At 34.9% G+C, this 25,228-nt stretch overlaps 1 protein-coding gene across 7 annotated transcripts in view; it reads left to right on the top strand.

Moving 5' to 3' along the window:
* The window catches only part of PHF14 (PHD finger protein 14), a 239,355-nt gene that overhangs the window by 176,495 nt on the left and 37,632 nt on the right, over nucleotides 1-25,228 (top strand). Inside the window, exons 18-20 of one of the 7 annotated variants that reach the window (XR_003510848.1) lie at nucleotides 699-852; nucleotides 3,128-3,161; nucleotides 22,534-22,740. The exons of 1 other annotated variant lie outside the window; for it this stretch is intronic. Coding sequence is in view for 3 of the 6 variants with exons in the window: in XM_027540054.1 (XP_027395855.1) it covers nucleotides 3,128-3,161; nucleotides 21,963-21,982 (54 nt within the window). In the remaining 3 variants the exon portion in view is untranslated. Of the gene's footprint in view, nucleotides 1-698; nucleotides 853-3,127; nucleotides 3,162-21,962; nucleotides 22,741-25,228 lie in introns of those variants that run through there. 5 more of the 7 variants (XR_003510846.1, XM_027540054.1, XR_003510849.1 and 2 more) reach the window with 5 other exon arrangements.

Genomic DNA, 25,228 nt, shown 5'->3' with positions numbered 1-25,228 from the left:
CCTATGAGGACAAAGACATACTGTTATTTACCACTTGTTTCTCCACCTTCTGGAAAGGAACCTGGCAGATAGTGAATAGACATTTACATATTTGCAGGTTAATAAACAAATAGAAAACACTTCTATATTACAGGTTTAAGTAATTCTTAATATTGCAGTTACTATCAGCATTGAAATACTAAAATTCTAGTTAGAAAAGGAAGCAAAACTGTTCATTTTTATTCTGGTAAAAAGGAAAAGCACTTTCTCCAACCAACTTTCTCAACTTTCAAGCCTGGTTTTTGGAAATGTATTTTAACTTCTTTAATAATAATTGCTGGCTTTGTTTTGAGCACCTACTATGTTAACACATTTTATTAGTAAATTAAATATTTTATTAGTATAATTTGCATGCATAATCATATTTCTGATCCCCAAAGTGTGTTTTTTTCAGGTTAGTTTTTAGTTTTTTTTATATTTTACATATAAGGAAGCTGAGACTGAGAGGTCATGTGCTTTTCCCAAGGTCATACCAATAGTAGGTGTCAAAGCAGGACTGGGATAGTTTTGTCTGAGGCCAGAGGTATATACATTGTCCACTGTGCTCTTGTAGATGCTTTGGATAAGAACACACAATTATTTTACAATGTAAGATCACCTTGATTCTTAGAATACCTAGGTACACACAACCTCACCAACATTTTTTGTCTTGCTTTTAGGCATGCTATATTTTTACCAGCATGTAATTTAAAATCATACTGATTCATTATGGTCAATACTGGCTCATCATGACAAACAGTTCCAGACAGCAGCTTAGAAGACTTGAATTCTGATTCCAGCTCTACTATTTAGTAGCTGTGGGATCCTGGGGAGGTCAGTTATGTGCTCTAAGAATGGCTTCTCTATCAGTAGAATAAATAGAATGAATCAAACGATCCATCCTCTAGAATACCTTCCCTTCTGTCTCTAAAATTTTATGGCTCTTTATAGAGAAAAGTGGTCTGGAAAACCAATTAAATCTATTTAACTTAGCATCTGACTTATGTATTTAATGTGAATTGTTTATTTTAATATATTGATTTGCTCTTCTTAGAAATACACATAGCAAGCAGTATTCTTTCTTTAATCAGTCTTAAAATTTACAGAGGTAATTAGAGGAATATGGATACAGAACATAATAGTTGTCTATTTAAATTGTTGTATCCTGTTACCTACCGTTGATCTTCCTCATAAACAGAGGTGCTCATTGAATTCTGTTTATGTGTTTCAGTTGATTCTCTTGATATTTCCAGGTATAAACAAATAGAGGTGGTTTTATCGTATCTTACAATTTTATACTTCATGGCATTCTCTTCTAATTGTGTTGACCAGTATCTGCAAACAAGATTAAATAATAGTGGTATATTTGTCACCACCTTAACTTGGTTGGATTGTTTCTAGTTTGTAGTGCTAGTTTTTGAGCTGAAAACATGTATGTTATTTTAAGAAAGTATAACAAATAAATAAGTAAAATATAAGTGTTGAAAATAACCTGGAAGTTGTAGAAGTTTAATATGATGCCACTCATATAAAATGTTAAAATATGGTATGAAAGCATACCAATGAGTGATGTTTAGTTCAGCATATTGGTCACGTCTGGTAAAAAGGAAGGAAGAGGAATGTATTGGGGAAGAAATATCCAGGGGGTTTCAATAGTTATAGCTAAAAGTTATAGCTATGATTATTGCTATGTTTGCAATATTTTATAAACAAAATAATTTGACTTTCTGAAGAAACATAGAGGTGTCTGTTGACAAGGAATAGAGAAGGTAGGAGGCATAAGTTGAACTCAGTTTTACAATTCACATGCATAAGTTTTCTGAAAAAGGATCAGCTGTTTGTTCTCCTCTCTACCCTGAACATATGCACAGCATGTAGTAGGTATTCACTTAATAATTTTTGATTGAAAGAATAGAAGAAAGAAAGAGAGGAGGACATTTTTCATTAGTTTTCCCTGTTCCTTCTTCTTATTCTTTTATTGTGCATGCATGCTAAGTCACTTTGGTCACATCCAACTCATTTACGACCCTATGGACTGTAGCCTACCATGCCCTCCTCCACGGGATCTTCCTGACCCAGATATTGAACCAGTGTCTGTTATGTCTCCTGCACTGGCAGACAGGTTCTTTGCCACTAGCGCCTACACATCATTAATTTTTTTTAAGCAAATCTTAGTTTAAATAACGATGTAGATTTATTTTGTATATTAGAAGCCCACTTTTTGTTCTGAATGTAGAAAATGTGATCAAGCTTTCCATATAACTTTACAGAAAACAACCTATTACTTCATATTTATTGAGCTGCTTGTGATGTATAAAATACATAATCAAATTAATTATGGGGTATACTACTTGTGTGCTGAGTCCTAACAATGATTCATGCTAGGCTACATTCAGAGGAGGCAAAATGGTATCACAGTTTCCAATGCCTGCTGTTGCTCAGTTATATTCTGCTTTATCATTCTTTTGAAATTAGATATATCATATATCAACAAGACACTTCAAACTGTTGTGAAATTCAGAATATACAGCTTATTTTTTAATTTTAAAAGAAAATTGGAATTAAAAGGTCACACTGTTTATGTATTTTCTGTCTATGATAAAATGCATGATAGTATCTTTAAAAGTTAACAAAAGTAAAATTGTCTTTTAAAAATGCTTTCATATTTCAATGGCGAATTAGAGATTTGTTTCCTGGGTAACTGTTGAACACCTGTATTGTGAAAATTAGCACTTTCCAAATGTTTAATGAATTTGATTGAACAATATGGTTGCCACATAATGTGGCTATGAGATCATTAACTTTTATGTTAAAAAGTTATTTTATATTTAAATTTATAATTTAATTTTCCTTAAATGTTGTATTTTGTCAGCTTTATATTCAATTTAATATTATACCAGCATTTTCTTTTGATACCCTTCAATTTGAACTCTCAACATTTCCAAAAACTTCCAAGAGTCCTTCACAGACCTACCTCTGTAAAGGCTTGTGATCCTTTTTCTTAAAAATAGAGACTATTTTTTCTTTGTGAGAAAGTAAGCCTTTGTGTTGATATCTGTCAAAGAATTGAGAAGGCCATGGACCTTGATAATAAATCTTCTTTACACAGGCTTATTTGAAGACAAAAGAGCAGCCATCCCAAGGTAATGGCAGAATTTTATGTTTCTCAGAAACTGTTTCTTGCAACATTTTCCCAGTACCCCTTTTTGTTCTCAACCATTTCTGTATCTTCATGAGATTTAGGAAATATAACACAATAAATCCTAATATTGTCAGAATGCTTGAAAAAATGAAAAGGCAAGTGGTATGTTTATCAGGATTTCTATAAATAATCTTCACGGTGCACAATGGCTAAACTGTTTTGGATTTAAAGATTGCTTTTCAGTCATTTCTGCAAGACAGATTTAAGATCTTTTTGTATGACTGAGCAATTAATGTGATCAGTATCTGTTGGACAAAAGATGAATTATTGGTATTTTGGAAATATAAGTGAGGTTTAAATTTACTGATCATGAGCAATTCTACTTGTCTGGAATACTGGAAGGAGAATTCTTTGGAGTCAGACAGCTGCTGCTGCTGCTGCTAAGTCATTTCAGTCGTGTCCGACTCTGCGCAACCCCATAGACGGCAGCCCACGAGGCTCCCCCGTCCCTGGGATTCTCCAGGCAAGAACACTGGAGTGGGTTGCCATTTCCTTCTCCAAGGCATGAAAGTGAAAAGTGAAAGTGAAGTCGCTCAGTCGTGTCCGACTGTTAGCGACCCCATGGACTGCAGCCCACCAGGCTCCTCCATCCATGGGATTTTCCAGGCAAGAGTACTGGAGTGGGGTGCCATTGCCTTCTCCGGGAGTCAGACAGAGCTGAGTTTAAATCCAGGTCCTCTTATACTTTTTGGTGTGTTACCCATGGTAGGTCTTTAATGTCTTTAATTCTCAATTTTCTGGATGGGAAATGGGAATGATAATACTTACATTGCCTGGCACTTGTGAGTATTAGATACAGCATATGTGAAAACTCTGTATTTAATAAATACTGAAAAAGTCAAAACTACTATTTGTTTCCTGTGCAGTTATATAGTAGGGTAGTTATTCATACAGTAAAGAGATATTGAGACTGTGATATAATAGAAATGACACTAGCTTCTGAGGATTCTGTGGTTAGCAAGACAGAGAAAATCTGCTGTCATGGAGATTACACTGTAGTGAGGGAAGACAGATAATATATAAAATAAGCAAGTAAATGGTTATTTCATTGTGATAAGAGTTATGAAGAACAGTCTGGTTGGTGGAGGAAAGGCTGGTTCCATGTGCATGATGTCAGTCTCACTAAGACTGTATAACAAAAACAGAACAACTTAGGCATATAAAGTTAAAGGCAGAGAGAACAGCTAGTGCCATCTGTCCAGGGATCAAAAGGAAGACCAGCATGTTTGGAGCTAACATAACCAAGCTGGAGAACTGTTGAAGACGAAGCCAGAAAGGGGGGAGGGGCCAGATTTTATAGGATTTTATAGGCCATGGCTGGAGTTTGGATTCTAGTCTAAATACAGCACTCCTGGAGGGTTTCAAGCAAAGGTGGGATGTGATAACCTCCATGCCTTACAAAAATTGCTGCCTATTATATGGAGAATCGGTTGTACAACAGTAAAATGGAAGCAGTTGATTAGGAAGGTATTAGAGTAATCCTGGCAGGAAATATGGAATGGAAATACTGAAATTGTATTATTTGTGGTAGTAGAGACAACAGGAGTTGGCTCTGGAGTATGAGAGAAAGAAAAGAATCAAAGAATGACTCCTAGAGTTTGTATTTGAGCAACTGAATAAATTACAGACCAAGAGAGGTATAAGGCTTTGGAGGGAGGTTGGCAGTGCTTGGGGAAAGGCAATCAAGTTTGGCTTTGTACCTGGTCTGTTTGAAGTGCTTATTTAAAAGTTCAGTGAAGTTATCAAGTAGCAGTGGACATATGACCTTAAAACGTGGAATATATGCCAGGCTGAAGGTATAAATTGGAGAGTCAACATAAAATAGATGGCATTTGAGGCCCTTTAGAGCCATCTCCAGTTAAGAGTAACAGAGTTCTAAAAACATTGATAAAAGGAAGTTAAAAGAAATAAGATATGGGGAAAATTCAGAGAACTAAGAGAAGAAAATTAACAAACATTCCAGTGTTGTATTGGTAAGGATGCTTTAACTGCAAGTAATAGAAAATGTAACATTTTAATATTTCATGCTTTGTGTTGATATATTCAGAATTAAGACTATTAGATGGTTGTAGGGTTAATTAATCTAAGATGTTTCTTTGTCTTCTGATGTTATCTGTGTGTGGACTTTAGGTTTACCTCTCCATCTTATCCTCCAGGTCTGAATGTATTTGTCATTTTTAGGACGGGGACGAGCTTCTCTGAAACTTTTAGGCTGTTTTAGTGAAATGCTCATAGCCTTGTACTTTCATTGAACATGTCTTAATTGCTATTATAGTTAGTAATCATTGTTTTGGACAGAGATTAAAAGATTCACAAGGCTCAGAATCTGCCTTATATATCAGTTTTGGGGGATTTTTTTCTTATTAGCACCTATCACAATAATGGACACACAGTTGATAATCAGGGGAAAGTGTATGAATGGCTTTTGTAGCTCTCTGAATGATCTTTTCAAATAGGTTTTTCAAATGTCATTTTATCAAATATTTTTTCTAATGTTTTATAGTGTTGATCATGGAATATTGAGCAATACTTTATACTTATAGAATAACTAATTGGTCATAGAAAACATCAGTTAAGTAAATACATTTTCAGGTAAGCTTTGTAACTGATTTGGTACTTGCCACAAGGCCTCCTTTTGGCAATCATTTACAAGGGTATCAGTACTTGGTGTTCATTATGGTAACAGTTTAAAGCAAAGAGTGTAAAACATTGAACGCTTTTCTTTTAAGAGCAAAATAGTGTTTATACAATTATTTTGAATTCAGAATGTAGAAAATGTGGCTGTTATATTTGATTCTGTCTGATATGAAGTACCACAACTAGAGAAAATTTCTATGTGGAATTTTCTAAAATGTTATTTTTTTTTTTGAAGCAAAATTAAACTTTTTTTCACTCATGAAAAATTAATGTGCCATAGGAAATGTGTTACTTGGATGTCTAATGAGCTATTAATTTCCAATAAAACTGAGAAGATTAATGGATTCACTCTAGGGAAAATAGCATTCAACTTGAAATAGAGACATTTGCAGCAACTTAATCTGTTCCCTTGGGAGTAAAGTTTTAAAAAATCACTTTTAAGCATACGTTTATTTCTCAAAGAGGTAGTCCTTTAATGTTGACTTAATAAAAGAGTAGTCAGTGTAAGTTACGTTGAGAAGCGTTTGTTTCAAAGATGCAGAATACCAATCATAGAGAATGAAGGAGGATATATTATTCTGATGCCATACCCCAACTCTAGACTATAACTCATTCTTTTTAAAAAAAAAAAAACTCTCCTTATGTATTGTCATAGTTCAGTTTTTTCTCTTTACATTTTATGCCTGATAGACTTTAAATTATACTTTCTGCATTGCACTGTAATTATATGACTGCCTATCTACCACATTGGGCTTCCCTGATAGCTCAGTTGGCAAAGAATCCGCCTGCAGTGCAGGAGACTTGGGTTCAGTCCCTGGGTTGGGAAGATCTCTTGGAGAAGGGAAAGGCTACCCACTCCAGTATTCTGGCCTGGAGAATTCCATGAACTATATGGTTGTAAAGAGTCAGACCCAACTGGGCAACTTTCACTTTCACTTTTCTAACACATTGGAACACTGCCTCCTCTAGGCAGAAGACATTTCATTCATCTTGTTATTTCCAGTACCTTTCCCAGTGTCTGACACAGTCATTGTTCAATACATTTTTGCAAGACAAAGAAAGGAAGGATTTCTAGGAATAGAACTTACTTCAATACTTAATATTATCTTTAAAAGATAAAAATGTTTAATATGAGTCAAGGGATGAAGAGTCTTGTAAAATGAGGAGATTATTTTACCATTAAGAGTTGAGTTTGATTCTCATGGTTCTTATTAAACTTCATGAATCCTCAAAACACTACAATGAATTTCATGTGTGAAACATAACTCAGTATCTCTGAATGATTTTATGATTTTACTAGCAAGCAGTAAATACAGTTTACTAGTTTATAGTATGGAGTCTGTAATGAGCTGTCCATATCACAGAAATGCTGAAACTGTTACTCATAACTGATAACCTCTGTATATTATTTTGGTGAGAAACTTTACAGTATTTACAACATAAGTATACTTATTTCTAAATCATCTAACAAATATCATTTATCTGTTTGCTTATCTGTTCTTTTTGTGTTGAGACAAATTTGATTTTAAAAGCATTGCAAAAACATGTACGGTGAGTATGAAGCACCCAGCTTCTTTTGATAACTTCTTATATAATAGGACAGTTATCAAGTCTAAACATCAAATTATATAAATAACATCATTTTCATTATGGGAGTTTGTGTTACCTTTCACTTTTTGAATGTCTTCTATCTCTTCTCTAAAATAGCACTTTAAGATTGTGATATTTCCATTTATATAAATTCTACTTCTTTGACAGTGATTTGATACATAGTCTAGGTAAATAGTAACTATAGGGCTTGACTAAGCAAAAAAATTTTTTTAATTGAAGTATAATTTTTTTTTTTACTTCTAAAACTTTTAACTTGGATTTTTTCAAATTTATTTATTTTAATTTGAGGCTAATTATTTTATAATATTGTACTGGTTTTGCCATATATCAACATGAATCCACCATGGGTGTACACATGTTCCCCATCCTGAACCCCCCTCCCACCTGCCTCGCTGTACCATACCTCTGAGTCATCCCAGTGCACCAGCCCCAAGCATCCTGTATCCTGCATCGAACCTGGACTGGTGATTCATTTCTTATATGATATTATACATGTTTCAATGCCATTCTCCCAAATCATCCCACCCTCTCCCTCTCCCACAGAGTCCAAAAGACTGTTCTATACATCTGTCTCTTTTGCTGTCTTGTATAACAGGGTTATCATTACCATCTTCCTAAATTGCATATATATGCGTTAGTATACTGTATTGGTGTTTTTCTTTCTGGCTTACTTCACTCTGTTTAATAGGCTCCAGTTTCATCCACCTCATTAGAACTGATTCAAATGTATTCTTTTTAATGGCTGAATAATACTTCATCATGTATATATACCACAGCTTTCTTATCCATTCATCTGCTGATGGACATCTAGGTTGCTTCCACGTCCTGGCTATTATAAACAGTGCTGCGATGAACACTGGGATATATGTGTCTCTTTCCATTCTGGTTTCCTTGGTGTGTATGCCCAGCAGTGGGATTGCTGGGTTATAAGGCCATTCTATTTCCAGTTTTTTAAGGAATCTCCACACTGTTCTCCATAGTGGCTGTACTAGTTTGCATTCCCACCAACAGTGTAAGAGGGTTCCCTTTTCTCCACACCCTCTCCAGCATTTATTGCTTGTAGACTTGGATAGCAGCCATTCTGACTGGTGTGAAATGGTACCTCATTGTGGTTTTGATTTGCATTTCTCTGATAATGAGTGATGTTGAGCATCTTTTCATGTGTTTGTTAGCCATCTGTATGTCTTCTTTGGAGAAATATTTATTTAGTTCTTTGGCCCATTTTTTTATTGGGTCATTTATTTTTCTGGAATTGAGCTGCAGGAGGTGCTTGTATATTTTTGAGACTAATTATTTGTCAGTTGCTTCATTTGCTATTATTTTCTCCCATTCTGAAGGCTGTCTTTTCACCTTGCTTAGAGTTTCCTTTGTTGTGCAGAAGCTTTTAATTTTAATTAGGTCCCATTTGTTTATTTTTGCTTTTATTTCCAATATTCTGGGAGGTTAGGTCGTAGAGGATCCTGCTGTGATGTATGTCGGAGAGTGTTTTGCCTATGTTCTCCTCTAGGAGTTTTATAGTTTTTGGTCTTATGTTTAGATCTTTAATCCGTTTTGAGTTTATTTTTGTGTATGGTGTTAGAAAATGTTCTAGTTTCATTCTTTTACAAGTGGCTGACCAGTTTTCCCAGCACCACTTGTTAAAGAGATTGTCTTTTCTCTATTTTATGTTCTTGCCTCCTTTGTCAAAGATAAGGTGTCCATAGGTGCGTGGATTTATCTCTGGGCTTTCTATTTTGTTCCATTGATCTATATTTCTGTCTTTGTGCCACTACCATACTGTCTTGATGACTGTGGCTTTGTAGTAGAGCCTAAAGTCAGGCAGTTTGATTCCTCCACTTCCTTTCTGCTTCCTCAAGATTGCTTTGGCTATTTGAGGTTTTTTGTATTTCCATACAAATTGTGAAATTATTTGTTCTAGCTCTGTGAAAAATACCGTTGGTAGCTTGATAGGGATTGCATTGAACCTATAGATTGCTTTGGGTAGTATACTCATTTTCACTATATTGATTCTTCCGATCCATAAACAGTGGTATATTTCTCCATCTATTAGTGTCCTCTTTGATTTCTTTCACCAGTGTTTTATAGTTTTCTATATATAGGTCTTTAGTTTCTTTAGGTAGATATATTCCTAAGTGTTTTATTCTTTTTATTGCAATGGTGAATGGAATTGTTTCCTTAATTTCTCTATTTTCTCATTATTAGTGTATAGGAATGCAAGGGATTTCTGTGTGTTGATTTTATATCCTGAAACTTTACTATATTCATTGATTAGCTCTAGTAATTTTCTGATGGCATCTTTAGGGTTTTCTATGTAGAGGATTTGGGGTCGCAAAGAGTCGGACATGACTTAGTGACTGATCTGATCTGATCTGATCTGATGTAGAGGATCATGTCATATGCAAACAGTGAGAGTTTTACTTCTTTTCCAATTTGGATTCCTTTTATTTCTTTTTCTGCTCTGATTGCTGTGGCCAAAACTTCCAAAACTATGTTGAATAGTAGTAGTGAAAGTGGGCACCCTTGTCTTGTTCCTGACTTTAGGGGAAATGCTTTCAATTTTTCACCATTGAGAATAATATTTGCTGTGGGTTTGTCATATATAGCTTTTATTATGTTGAGGTATGTTCCTTCTGTTCCTGCTTTCTGGAGAGTTTTTTTTATCATAAATGGATGTTGAATTTTGCCAAAGGCTTTCTCTGCATCTATTGAGATAATCAAATGGCTTTTATTTTTCAATTTGTTAATGTGGTGTATTACATTGATTGATTTGCGGATATTGAAGAGTCCCTTGCATCCCTGGGATAAAGCCCACTTCGTCATGGTGTATGATCTTTTTAATGTGTTGTTGGATTCTGATTGCTAGAATTTTGTTAAGGATTTTTGCATCTATGTTCTTCAGTGATATTGGCCTGTAGTTTTCTTTTTTTGTGGCATCTTTGTCATGTTTTGGTATTAGGGTGATGGTGGCCTCCTAGAATGAGTTTGGAAGTTTACCTTCCTCTGCAATTTTCTGGAAGAGTTTGAGCAGGATAGGTGTTAGCTCTTCTCTAAATTTTTGGTAGAATTCAGCTGTGAAGCCATCTGGACCTGGGCTTATAATTCTTTAATTTAATATTAATTTACAATATTGTGTTAGGTTCACATGTACAGCAGAGCAATTTGGTTATACACATATTTATACACAATAAATTTTTTATGCCTTTCTATTATAGGCTATTAAAAGATATTGAATATAGTTCCCTGTGCTGTAGAGTAAATCCTTTTTGTTTATCTGTTTTACAAATGGTAGTGTGTATCTGTTAATGCCATACTCCTAACTTATCTTCCCCCTACCCCTTTCCCTTTTGGTAACCGTAAGTTTTCTATGTCTGTGAGTCTATTTCTATATTGTAAATAAGTTCATTTGTATAGTTTTTTTTAGATTCCACAAGTTTTATCATATGGTATTCATCTTTCTCTTTCTGCCTTATTTTGCTTAGTATGATATTCTCTGGGTTCACCCATGTTGCTGCAAATGGCATTATTTCATTCTTTTTGTGGATGAGTAATATTCCATTGTATAAATGTACCACTTCTTTATCCATTCATCTGTTGATGGACACTAATGTTGTTTCCATGGCTACTGTAAATAGTGCTGCTATGAGCATTAGGGTGCATGTGTCTTTTCAAATTTGAGTTTTGTCTTTTCTGGATATATGAGCAGAAGTGGGATTGCTAGATCATAGGGTAACTATTTTTAGGTTTTTAAGGAACACATACTATTTTCCATAGTGGCTGTACCAATTTACATTCCCACCAGCAGTGTAGGAGCATTTCCTTTTCACCAAACCCTCTTCAGCATTTAGTATTTGTAAATTTTTTCATGATAACTATTCTGAACTGTGTGAGATGATACTTCAATATAGTTTTGATTGGCATTTCTCTAATAATTGGCAGTGTTGAAAATCTTTTCATGTACTTGTTGGTCATCTGTATGTCTTTGGAGAAATATCTATTTAGGTCTTCTGCCCATTTTTTGATTGGGTTGTTTTTTTGTTACTGAGTTGTATGTTGTTGTTATTTAGTCGCTAAGTTGTATCTGACTTCCTGCAACCCTGTGGACTGTAAACCGCCAGACTTCTCTGTCCATGGAATTTGGCAAGCAAGAATACTGGAATGGGTTGCCATTTCCTTCTCCAAGGGTCTTCCTGATCCAGGGATCAAACCTGCATCTACTGCATTGGCAGGCCAATTCTTTACCACTGAGAGACCAGGAAGCCCTGAGTTGTATGAGTTGTTTGTATATTTTGGAAATCAAGCCCTTGTCAGTCACATCATTTGGAAATATTTTCTCCCAGTCCGTAGGTTGTTTTTTCATTTTGTTTATGGTTTCCTTGTGGCTCCAATGGTAAAGAATCTGCCTGCAGTGCAGGACACCTCATTTCAATCCGTGGCCAGGAAGATCCCCTGGAGAAGCGAATGGCTACCCATTCCCTTCTGGAGAATTCCATGGACAGAGAGGAGCCTGATGGGCTATATATAGTCCATGGGGTTGCAAAGAGCTGGAAACAACTGAGCAACTAACTCTTCTCTTTTCTTGCTGTGGAAAAGCTTATAAGTTTGATTAGGGCCCATTTGTCTATCTTTGCTTTTATTGCTTTTTGCCCTGGGAGATTGACTTAAGAAAACATTGGTACAATTTATGTCAGAGAATATTTTGCCTGTGTTCTCTTCTAGAAGTTTTATGGTGTCATGTCTTAATAAGTCTTTAAGTCACTTTGAGTTTAATTTTGTAAATGGTGTGAATGACTGTTCTAACTTTATTAACATGTGGCTGTCCAGCTTTCCAAACACCACTTGCTGAAGAAAATGTCTTTCTCCATTATATATGTCACCTTTGTTGAAGAAGACTAATTGACCAACGGCATACGGGCTTATTTCTGTGTTCTCTTTTCTGTTCCATTGATCTCTGTCTGCTTTTGTGCCAGCACCATGCTGTTTTAATTACTGTAGCTCTGTAGTGTTGTCTGAAGTCTGGAAATGTTATACTTCCAGCTTTGTTCTTTTTTCTCAGGATTGCTTAGAACGACTTTTGCTGTGCCCCATAGATTTTGTATGGTTGTGTTTTATTGTCATCTATCTCAAGATATTTTTTATTTCCTCTTTGATTTCATCATTGACTCACTGATTTTTTAGTAACATTTTGTTTAGTCTCCATGTAATCATTTTTCCCCCTTGTTTCTCTTTCTGTTATTGATTTCTAGTTTCATGTCGTAGTTACAAAAGATATTTGAAATAATTTCCATCCTCCTAATTTATGGAGGTTTGTTTTGTGTCCTAGTATGTAAAGGATATATTTATCCTAGAGAATGTTCCATATGCACTTGAAAAGAATATATATTCTGGTCTTTTTAGATGTATTATCCTAGAGATCTCAATTAAGTCTGTTCTAGTGTGTCATTTAGGATCTCCATTGCCTTATTGAATTCCCATTAGTTTGTCCCTTTATGTCTGTTATTATGTATGTATTTAAACACTTCTATAATGGGTGCTTATACACCTCTTCTTGAATTGATCTTTCTATCATTATGTAGTCTCCTTTATCTTTCTTTATGGCCTTTGTTTTAAAGTCTGTTTTGTCTGATATGAATATTGCTACTTTTGCTTTGTCATTTCCGTTTGCATGAAACACCTTTTTCTCTCCCCTTGCTTTCAATGTATACATTTTCTTCCCTAAAGAGAATCTCCTGTAGGCAGTATATTGTGGGTTTTTGTTTTACTATCTAGTCTGCCACTCTGTGTCTTGATTGGAGAATTTAGTCCATTTACCTTTAAATTATTTATTGATAATTATTTATTGCCATTTTAAATCTTGTTTTCCAGTTGATTCCTTTGTATTCCTTCTTTATCCCTGTCTTCTTTTTGTGTTTCTCTTGTGGTTTGATAGTTTTCTTTTCTGTTATGCTATAGTTCCTTTCTTTTTGATTTTTGTGAAGTTCCTGCATGTTTTTGATTTGTGATTATCCTGGATTTCAAGTATATTAACCTATAGCTTACCTACTTGCTTTCAACTGGTAGTCATATAAACTCAAATATTCTAAAAGATCTACATTTTTCTTACTTCCCTCCCTACATTTTATGATGTCCTATTTTACATCTTAATTTTTATCCTTTTGCTGCTCATTGTAGTTATAATTACTTTCACAGAATTTTTTCATTGTTTTTTATTGTTAATATTTGCACTGACTTATTTAAGTAATCTTCAGTCCTTTTATTTATTTGCCTTTAATGTAGATACTTCCTTCTTTTCCATTTAGTGAAGACCTTTAGATATTTCTTTTAGGATTGGTTTAGTATTCATAGAGCTAACTAACCTCTAAGTTCAGTTCAGTTCAGCCGCTCAGTCGTGTCCAACTCTTTGCGACCCCATGAATTGCAGCACGCCAGGCCTCCCTGTCCATCACCAACTCCCAGAGTTCACCCAGACTCATGTCCATCGAGTCAGTGATGCCATCCAGCCATCTCATCCTCTGTCATCCCCTTCTCCTGCTGCCTCCAATCCCTCCCAGCATCAGAGTCTTTTCCAATGAGTCAACTCTTCTCAGGAGGTGGCCAAAGTAGTGGAGTTTCAGCTTTAGCATCAGTCCTTCCCATGAACACCCAGGACTGATCTCCTTTAGAATGGACTGGTTGGATCTCTCCAAGGGACTCTCAAGAGTCTTCTCCAACACCACAGTTCAAAAGCATCAATTCTTCAGCGCTCAGCTTTCTTCACAGTCCAACTGTCACATCCATGCATGACCACTGGAAAAACCATAGCCTTGACTAACCTCTAGGGTAGCTCAAATGGTAAAGAATCTGCCTGCAATATGGGAGGTGGTGGTGGTTGGTGGTTTAGTTGCTAAGACATGTCTGACTCTTGCGACTCCATAGACTGTAGCCTGCCAGGCTTCTCTGTCTGGGATTTTCCAGGCAAGAATACTGGAGTGGATTGCCATTTCCTTCTCCAGGGGATCTTCGCAACCCAGGACTTGAAGCCAGGTTTCCTGCATTGCAGGCAAATTCTTTACCAACTGAGCTGTGAGGGAACCCATGTTCAATCCTTGGGTTGAGAGGATCCCCTGGAAAAGGGCATAGCAACCCACTCCAGTATTCTTGCTTGGAGAATTCCATGGACAGAGGAGCCTGGCAGGCTCCAGTCCACGGAGTCACAAAGAGTCAGACATGACTGAGCATCTAATACAACAATAATAAGTAAATTAAAAAAAAAGAATTTCTCAGATAAGCGAAAACTAAAAGAATATATTTTTATATATTTGTTAGAGCAGGTCAGGGTTTCCCTGGTGGCTCAGACAGTAAATAATCCATCAGGAAGTGCAGGAGACCTGGGTTCAATCCATGGGTTGGGAAGATCCCCTGGAGGAGGATATGGTGAACCACTTCAGTATTCTTGCCTGGAGAATCCCAATGGACACAATCCTGGTGGGCTACAGTCCATGGGGTCACAAAGAGTCAGACACAACTGAGTGACTCTCTCTCTCTCACACATACACATCAGGTGAGCTCCATATCCCTCTACTCTGCCATCTTGATCTCCTCCACCAAAATCCTTTTAATATTATATATGTAAAATGCCTGCATTAAACTTCTCATCATATTGTAAAGGATAAACAAAATGCTGTCACATATTACTGAAGAAGTCACTTCTTCCACAATGGCCAATTCCAATATCAATGGTTATTGCTTATATTAATAAATATAAATATGCTACATATAAGTTTTTTCCAGCTTGTATAAGGAACTCATTTATTGCTGAATAATTTCCAGTCATAAAACAGTGCATGTGTGACTGGAAAGTTTAATGAGTCAGTCACTGATTTTTATACAACCTAGAAATTTCTTAGCTGTGGAACAATTATTTTACTGATGAGCTTTTTTACCTCAAACATTTTTAGACATTATTTTTGCCTCATTTTTGCTTGATGAAATTTAATCTTGTATGTGTATGTTTAGGACAGAAAAAAATCAAACAACATAAATTTAGAAATCTCTCTTCTCCTTGAATACCTGTGGGAAAAGTAAAAATTCATATTTATTATCTTTAAATATTAGCACATTTAGGATTTTTGTAATGTTACATTTAGTGAATAATAGATAATTTATGCAAAAAATACTTTCTGAAGAGCCTCTTAAAATGTTATATCTTAATATAACATAATCTTTTAATTCATACACATTGGATTTGTGCTGTTCTCATTTGAAAATATATTGCCCCATTATAGAATTTGATTTCTGGTGTACACTTTTAAGCTTATTTCCTAGATATTAGAAGCCTACCAGAGAATGAAAATTTATTATCTTTAAGATTATAAGTTCTGCAGGGGTTATCAGACATATGCCTTATACAAGAACTCATCTGTCAGAGAAGAAAAGAATATGATTAAAATTTCTAGGCCCAGCAGGTTAGCAACCTGCTAAATACCTAAAAATTCAAAGTTGTGCTTTTTTTTTTTAATGTTTATGGGAAGATATAAGCTTATAGAATTAGGTTTATACTCATTAAGTGTCTGCCCTAACTCACACTTACCATCCATCATTCATTTTCGTTTTTTTAATTCGATTTTGCCAGACTCTTATCTTGCACTTACTGTTTTCCATCTCCTTTTAATATGCCCTCCCCAAATGGCTGACCCGTCCTTAGGGCCTTTCTTCCCAGGTCACAGGAATTCTCTCAATCTCAAATCATACATGGGAAATCCAAAGCCTTATTTTTAACTATCCCATTTCCATGCCATCAAAAAACACCACAAGGAAGTTAAAGGTAACAAGAGAAACTAAAGATTTAGAAGGACAAACCTACTCAACTAAAGATTTAGAAGGGCAAACTTAACTAGATCTCCAGAATCACAGATGGAGAGATATGATGGTTAATAAATGAAATAAATGAGATATAAAATTCATATATACTCACACATGAAATTAGAAATTTATTACCATCCCTTTAGGGCTTCCCAGGTGGCACAGGGTTAAAGAATTCACCTGCCCATGCAGGAGACACAGGTTCGATCCCTGGGTCAGGAAGGTCCCCTGGAGTAGCAAATGGCAAACCTCTCCAGTATTCTTACCTGGAAAATTCCATGGACAGAGCCTGGAGAGCTACAGTCCATGGGGTCACAAAGAGTCGGACATGACTGAGCACTCATTGTCCTTTTATGTATGTATTATACTTGCTATTAACATAAAGCCCATGAGTTTGTAACATTAGGTAATATTACCATATTAGATAATATTACAATATTAAACAATATTTAACTATCTTTTGTTGAATCACTAAGTAGAGAAAAAGGTAGAAATTTATAAAATAGCTCCATCTTATTTAGCAACATTTATGTTTGAACTAGGTTCACTGAGAACTTCCCAGGTTACTGTAATTTTACAGTGTAGCCATAGACTTTCTAATTAAATACGCAACTTCTGTCATAAGAAAAAAACCTCTTTTGCTTTTTACTGTAAATTTAATTAAGCATTTCTTGTAAGTTCATTTCAGTATCTTTATCACGGCCCACTAAAGTTAGGATTCAGTTGTAAAATGGTAGACTAATTGCCTTTTGTATTAAATGAAATAAGAATCTCAAATATGCAACGTCAGGAAATTTAATTGTGGTCTTCAATTGCTTATTCAATGCATTGGAAAACTGAATGCCAGAAGAACAGAAAAAAGGGCCAAAGGTTATTAAATGTAGCACATCACACACATTTTGTACTTTACTTAATGATCCAAGTGTTTATTGCCATGAAGTAAATGCACCATTTAAAGAATTATGGTGGAATTGTAAAACGTTAAAAACTCTAATTAATTTTGGTCTGAAGCATGCAGCATGCTCGTTTTTGCCTAAAACATTTTCATTATCATCAGAATTTTTTCAGTTATTAAGATAAATTTTTCCCATTGTGCAGCACTAGCATATTTTCAGTATTAAAAGCATAATCTTAAATGCTGTTGAGAGTTACATCTGGTACGTTTTAAATAAGTAAAAGAGTAATTTTTGACCACAGAGTAGAGTATATTATATATTGCTTTTCTATACTTACTCTACAATTAACAGCTTAAGTGTGTCTTCATATTTTTTACTGGAAGTTTTGGAAGGATCATAGTTAAAGCATACAGATAATTTCAACTATTAATTTGAATCTGATTATAGAAACTCTTCTGATTAAAGGAATATTTAAAATCTAAAGAAAATATCAAAAGATAATAGAAATATTTTAGTGCTTAGTTGTACTTTCTCACTTTATTTTACAGTTCCCACCATATGTCTTTGTCTGCTGCTATAAAATGAAAACAGCTGACATCATTCTCTTTGAAAACAATCTCCCATTATGCTTTCTTATTTCTGGAAATAAAGCTTATATTTTCTGACTGTGAGTAGAAATGTAAGAAAAATGCCTGGAAGCACAGACAAGAAAATAAAAAATTAATAGCATCATCATAATAAACAGTTGAGGTACTTAAGAAAGGAATTTTAAGTGCAAAAATGGAAAGCATAAACAATTTATTTTAGCTGTATATTTTCAATGTAGAGGCTAAAGTAACCTTGAATTTTCTTTTACATAAAATCTTTGTGCATAAATCACCCTTACTTTGAATTTAGAAAACTTTCATCAAGTATTCATTTCTATTTTGTATTTTAAATCTTTTTTTTATTTTAAATAATTTTAGACTTACCAAAACTTAGGAGTTTCCCTGGTGGCTTAGAGGGTAAAGCGTCTGCCCACAATGAGGGACACCTGGGTTCGATCCCTGGGTTGGGAAGATCCCCTGGAGAAGAAAATGGCAACCCACTCCAGTATTTTTGCCTGGAGAATCCCATGGACGGAGGAGCCTGGTAGGCTACAGTCCACGGGGTTGCAAAGAGTCAGACATGTCTGAGTGACTTCACTTTCACTTTCAAAAGTTGCAGAAATAGCACACATAATTCCCATTTGCCCTTTATCCAGCTTCCTACAGTGTTATTATCTTCTACTGTTTAATTCTTTTATAGAGTGTTTATCTGATGTTTTTTGTATTAGACTGAGGTTCATGTATTGCTGGGAAGGATACCACAAATCAGAATTAACATGCCCTTTGTAAAGCATCTTACCAAAGGGTTGATATTAATATGTGTTACTGGTAATGTTAACCCTAATTATTTGGTTAAGGTAATGTTTGACAGATTTCTCTACTCTAAAGGTACTCATAAAGTCATTTTTAAAGATGAAATAATGGGGAAAATTTGTCCCTTTGAATAATCCAACCTTTAAAAGAAATCATTTAAAACTTGACAGTCTATAGCATAAATACAGAGTCATCTTTATTCATAGACTGTAATTTTGAATCTAGGTACTACCTGAGCATTAAGAAGTCCAGTTGCTAAAATAATTGCTCTTTGTTTGGAGTTGGTTACCTCAAGAGAAAGGAAAAGCGGGATGGATAGGTTTTATTGACATTAATTCTTTCAACTATTATGAGAACAAAGTCAAATTTGTAAATAAAGGGAAATAGAAGGCTACCTCTTCCAAATTGATGCTGCAAGCTGAGTAATATTTAAACAGACTCTTTTGGGTTTTATGGGATCTAGCTTAGATGAAAAATGGCACCGTTTTTACTTATTTTCTGTTTGAATGACTCTCTTAGTCTCATGTTGCCACCTGGAGCATGAGTCCATAATTACACGGTCCCTGTATGCCTAGATATTAACATTCTCCTCACTCCAACAGTTCTGTCAGTGTACAAAGAGCAGGGAGGTCAAGGAATCACGTGTAATGATTTGGCATTACGAGTGTTACTGTTACGTGTGTGTATTCCTGAAATTCCGCATGTAACAGCAGATCTGCAAGGTTGCTGTAATCACATGTTTTCTGGAGTATAAATTAACAGGCTTAAACATTAAGAGGTAAACCTGTCTACTTCCCAGTAGCCCCAAAGGGTACATTTTCTTGTTGGCTGCTTCAGAATACTTCATGAAACAAGTGTCAAACTTGTCAGGGCTGTCACTAAGAAAATGATCCTTGTAGCAAGGGTCTTCTTTCACTGGGAAACAAACAGATGTCTTATCTTAGAAAAGAGTGACAAAACCTGCCATCTATCAGAAGAAATTTTTGTCAGCCTTTATTAATCCGGTAGCGAAGAAATACTTCGGTAAAAGAGCTTCCTTTCTTTGTAGTTTCATTCATTACACAGTCATTTGTGAATGATATTTGATTTGCTGCCTGAACTATTTTAATGATTTTATTAATTTTGAACTGTTGATAAAGTTCTTATAAAAATTGACAATGTAACGTTAGCAATACAAGTTAGCACTTCTGGAAAAAAAAAAGACAACTTCTAAAATCATTTCTGGAGTTTTATTATATCTAATTCTGATGTTTTATTTATAGTGATTAAAATCTATTGCTGTTAGTTTTATTATTTTGGTGATACTATACCACAGCAATTATGTTGTGTGGGACTCTTATCAGTGGGACTAAATGCCTTCTCTACACTTCCATAATCCTTTATGGAATCTATATCCAGATTACAGCTATTTTTATCCAAAGGTAGAAGAGATTGTATCTTGCTAACTTACATAAATAGTTTAAAGGCATAGAAAGGCAAGATATTTTAAGACAGACTCTCATCATAAGAAACTTTTGTACCTATGCTGAACAGGAGGTACTATTAGACATGCATTTATTAGCTATACTTTATTCCTAAGAAAAATTCAACAAAAAGACTGACATTATATAGTGAAAGTGACGTCACTCAGTCGTGTCGGACTCTTTGCGACCCCATGGACTGTAGCCTACCACGCTCCTCCATCCATGAGATTTTCCAGGCAAGAGTACTGGAGTGGGTTGCCATTTATGGAAGTAAATATTATAGATAATTCCGAGTTCTCAGGGGAAAACTAGGTAACCACCTTGTTAAACCAGTAAGTCATATTGCTGTGAGGACTTACTAGACCGTTCACATGATAAAAGCTCCATTTTTTTTTTCAAAACTTAAAGACTATGAATTTGGTAAAAGCAATTTTGTCTAATGTTGCTTCTAACGTTTTTGCTTATTCCTGTTTTCAGTACTGTTTTAGTAAACTCAGAAGTGTAACCACTAGATAAGGAAGGATATTTTGCTTTTCCAAAGCACACACCTCTTATTCATTCTTTATCCCAGTATTTAAAATAGTTCAGGAAACGTTTATGGAACTCCACCTAGATACTAAATATGCCCTGTTAGATGGTAGGAATATAAGATAAAGATAAAACCTTGCCTTGCGCACCATATAGACACATTCAGTCCTACCTAATAAAATCTTGCCACCTTTACCTGCTGATGTAACACTTTCTGTCAGTGTTCCACCTGAAGAAGACAGTGGAAAATATGGAATAGGATTTGGTTTTTATTAGGTTGTAATTAAAATGTAATCTCTGTTTGAGTTAAAGTGTTGAGTTAAAGTGGAAACTGCGTGCGTGTGTGCTAAGTTGCTTCAATCGTGTTTGGACTTTGTGACCCTATGGACTGTAGCCTGCCAGGCTCTTCAATCGATGGGATTCTCCAGGCAAAAATACTGGAGTGGGTTACCATGCCCTCCTCCAGGGGATCTTCCCAACCAGGGATCAAATCTGCAGTTCCTGCAGCTCCTGCATTGCAGGCAGATTCTTTACTACTGGGAAGCCAGCCACCAGGGAAACCCAAAAACTACCTGTTCATTAACAGATTTTCAATAGTCAATTCAATATTCTATCTCTATTCAGTAGAGAAAATTTGAAAAAACAAAAAAAAACACTCAGTGGTTGTTATACGTAGAAAAATACATTAAAATTACATCACCTAAATTGATATTCAGAACCCCATCCTCTGTATCCAACATATCTATAATTATTCTGTCTGACTGATAATATTGATAACTTTTCTACTTTTCTGGTATTGACAAAGGCTAAATGACAGTTGCTATTGAAGTTTAGAGACAGTGTCTATAAAGGAAGCTTTCTCCACCTTAATATTTATGGGCAAGGATGTGGTCTTTCATGGAAAACATAGATATATATACACACATCTTGATTTGCATTTACTTAATAAAGTCAGTTTAGTAACCAAAGCTCAGTAATTATTTAATTGAATTTGGTTTTATAAGAAGATAAAGAGATACAGGGTTATATGTTTGGTGATACTGATATAATTACTGTTGTCCACAGATGCTTAAGAAATTAAGATACTCATACTTTAACTTGTGAAGAGTTAGACATTGCGTTTTACTTCAGTTAATAAGAACAAAAGGCCTTTCAGAAATACTAGGAAAGCAAGACTGCTTCGTACTTGGGTGTTATTGAAAGAACATAGATGATGAGATGGATTATAAAATGTAAGGTGACATATTTTTCCAGATTCTCATTCATTTATACTTTGGAGGTCACCATTTAATATTGAACATAAGATGTATTTCATTCCTATGGAAGCAGACATTATGATGTCACTTTATTTATTCACCATGTTCCACAGGACCCTGCTATGAATTATGAAGCCACCACTCAGAATCGAAACTGTAGAAGATGTAAGCATTCTATTGCCTGACATGCCCATTTTAGAGTTTCCTATTTTAGAGCTGACTGATTTTCAGATAACATATGGTGGTCCAAGTAATTGGGAAATTGGCAGACCTGTCAAGAAAGTCTGCTGGATGAGACAAAAATGCCAATGTACATCAAGTGTCTCAGAAGTTACATTTACTATTTTTTTTATCAAATAGTGAAGTAAAAATATCTGATTGACCCCTAAAAAGGATATTTTTTTTAGTGGCAAGTGTTTTCAAAAGTAATTTTTAGGTCATTGATAAAATAAGTTGCTTTTAAAAATACATAGAAAAATTTAGCCAACATGTAGTATAAAACAGCATGCACTGTAAATATTTAAATGTTACATAATTGTGCCATTTTGTTTATAGCCTTTTCCCTAGTATTACTGGAATCATGATAGTTAATTCTTCAGAGAAATAAAGTTAAAGTGTATGAAGTATAAGTGATTAAATGCTCTAAGGTTTGTATTTTAATGTTTTCCCAAATTTATTTCACAGGAAGATGAAAATGAAGCTGAAAGAAAAAATATATCTCAGGAGCTCAGCGTGGAACAAAAAAATTCAAAGAAATAAAGGATTTTCTGTAGTGTTTTGAGAAGTTTGCAACTTATGTAGTAGCAGATGAAATTTCTAATTGTAAAATGTTAAACTGTAAAATCTAATTTGCAAAATGTTCTCAATAAAGTCATTGAAAATGAAATGGGACTTTGCATTTGGAATTTGTATGCTTTTTTAGAGCAATTTAAACATTTGTATAAAAGACCTTTAAAATATATTTTTTTAATTCTCTAGTGAATTTGAGAGTAGAGACAGAATTTCCTCTTATCTGTAATCCAAGTGTTATCACATGTGAATGACCTAAAAAAAACAAACTCTGAAAGTTTTTTTTTTTTTTGCTTGCAAGTCTGTGTTGTCTTTTTGAGGAACCTTAATAGAATTCCAATTATTAATATAAAGAAATCCAATATAGTTCAAAAATGAACAGGAAATGTTTGCATTTGAAAACCAGCAAGTGCCACAGGATGAAATATCATTTCCTGATTTCATCAACTTATACATCACATAATACTCTGGGATTGCAGGTAAAGGCTGAAAAGAAATGGTAACTTAACATTCTCTGTGACAGAAGTAGTACCATGATTTTGAATTCACATGATATTTACTAAGGACCTAGTATGTGCTTAGGCCTTACACATTTTTTCTGGACATTTGTTCCCTACTTGTGTTTCTTTGGCTTAGGAGTTTTCTAAAATTCCTTTGATTCCTATCTTTCTCAGAGTTCTCAGTAACCAGACATTTTACTTTTCCTGATTCTAATTCCTAAGCTATCATCTGCAAACCTCAGCAGGAGGAACAAATCTACTTGCTATTTGCAGAGCCAAGTGTTTTTTGGCAGATGCCTTTGTTTGATTATTTAAAGCAGAGTTTCTTAAAATGAGAAGCAAAACTTTGGAAAGCTTATAAGAACATGCGAGCGCACACTGCTTCCCTGTGAGAATGGAGTCTATGTATTGTACTTACCCTGGAGCGATGGTTTTATCACAAGCATCTGAGGAGCCCTGTAAAGGTGTGGCAGTGGGACAGGCTGGCAGCTATGATCATAGCACACCAAAGTGGGGAAAACTGCAAGTAGGCAAGATAGAACATTCACTGATGTGTATAACCTCAAATAATGGATATCAGGAAAACAGCTCTATCCCATACACTGGACTCCCTGGGTGGTGAATTCTGAAGCAGACGTTGAGCCAAAGAAAAGCCTGAGAAGGCATGTCAGAGTCTGAAGAGGGCCCTTGGAATAAGCAAATACAATTTGACTCCTCCCTTTTTTTCTCTATTTTTGGAATATATATTAGTTTATTTCAAAATAACCCATATTCACTTAGATTGGAGTTACATTAGTGGTGTCATTTTTGAAAAGAAACAATAATACATGATTCTTATCATCATGATCATTTATTACATTGATTGTGTTGTAGATGCTCTGCTAAACAGTATTTTTTATACCACTAATAAACGCTATTGACATAAAAGATAATTATTACTTTTTCGCTTTACCAATGATAAGTTTGAGGCTTAGGAAGAATAAATTAACCAAGGTTATGTAACTTGTAATTGGCAGAGCAAAACTTCAAACCCAAGCAGTCTCACCCCAGAATACCACATTTAATCATTGTGAAATACCTACTAGCATCATCTCTTTCAATTCACTATCATTCCCCCAAAACACAATCTTTCTTTTTAGAATCTTATTTACCACCTGCTATGTCCCGTTTAATTATTTTTCTTCTTAACCATGCTTAATTCAATTTGCAAACTTTGACTTCAGTAAAATAAGTGGAATAATTACCAGCCCACTTCCCCTAAAACATGAAAAACCTGCTTTATATTTTCTACACTGAATTATGATGGAACAACAACTATGAAAGCATCTTACTGCTTCTCACCAATTTTTCAGTAACTTTTTGGCCATATTTTTTCAGTAAACTAGTTACTAGTGTACTGTCATCTCATCTCATAATACTTACATTTCTAAAATAAGTTGTTGAGTGTGAGAATCTCAGGGACACTCAGCTATTCAACAGATTTTAAATATATCTAAGTAAAACCTTTATGCATTTAAAACTCCAATTTTCCATTATAGAAATATTCTAAAATATTTGTATACCCCTTGGCTTATGGACAATGTGTAATAAAGTAAATCACTATAAATTTCTTTAGGGAAAATTTTCCACATGAATTTATCAAAATTTTTAGGGTTTATACATTTATGCCATAAATATATACACATATATCTTGTTATAATGCTAAAAGACTGCCCACATTATATGACTGATTAAGCTGGTCATTGTATTTAAATCAAATTTTACATATTATGTATTGTTTTATAGAGCATATAACTTGTACTAGCTCAGGTTGCCATAACATACCTCAGGCTCATTTTAATTCAGTTCAGTCGCTCAGTCATATCTGACTCTTTGCTACCCCATGGACTGACTGCTGCATGCCAGGCTTCCCTGTCCATCACTAACTCCCAGAGCTTACTCAAACTCATGTCCATAGAGTCAGTGATGCCATCCTACCATCTCATCCTCTGTCGTCCCCTTCTCCTCCTGCCTTCGGTCTTTCCCAGAATCAGGGTCTTTTCCAATGAGTCTGTTCTTCCCATCAGGTGGCCAAAGGATTGGAGCTTCAG

Source organism: Bos indicus x Bos taurus, chromosome 4 (genome assembly GCF_003369695.1).
Source record: "Bos indicus x Bos taurus breed Angus x Brahman F1 hybrid chromosome 4, Bos_hybrid_MaternalHap_v2.0, whole genome shotgun sequence".
NCBI classification, from domain to species: domain Eukaryota; kingdom Metazoa; phylum Chordata; class Mammalia; order Artiodactyla; family Bovidae; genus Bos; species Bos indicus x Bos taurus.
This window is presented reverse-complemented; position numbering and strand designations above follow the sequence as displayed.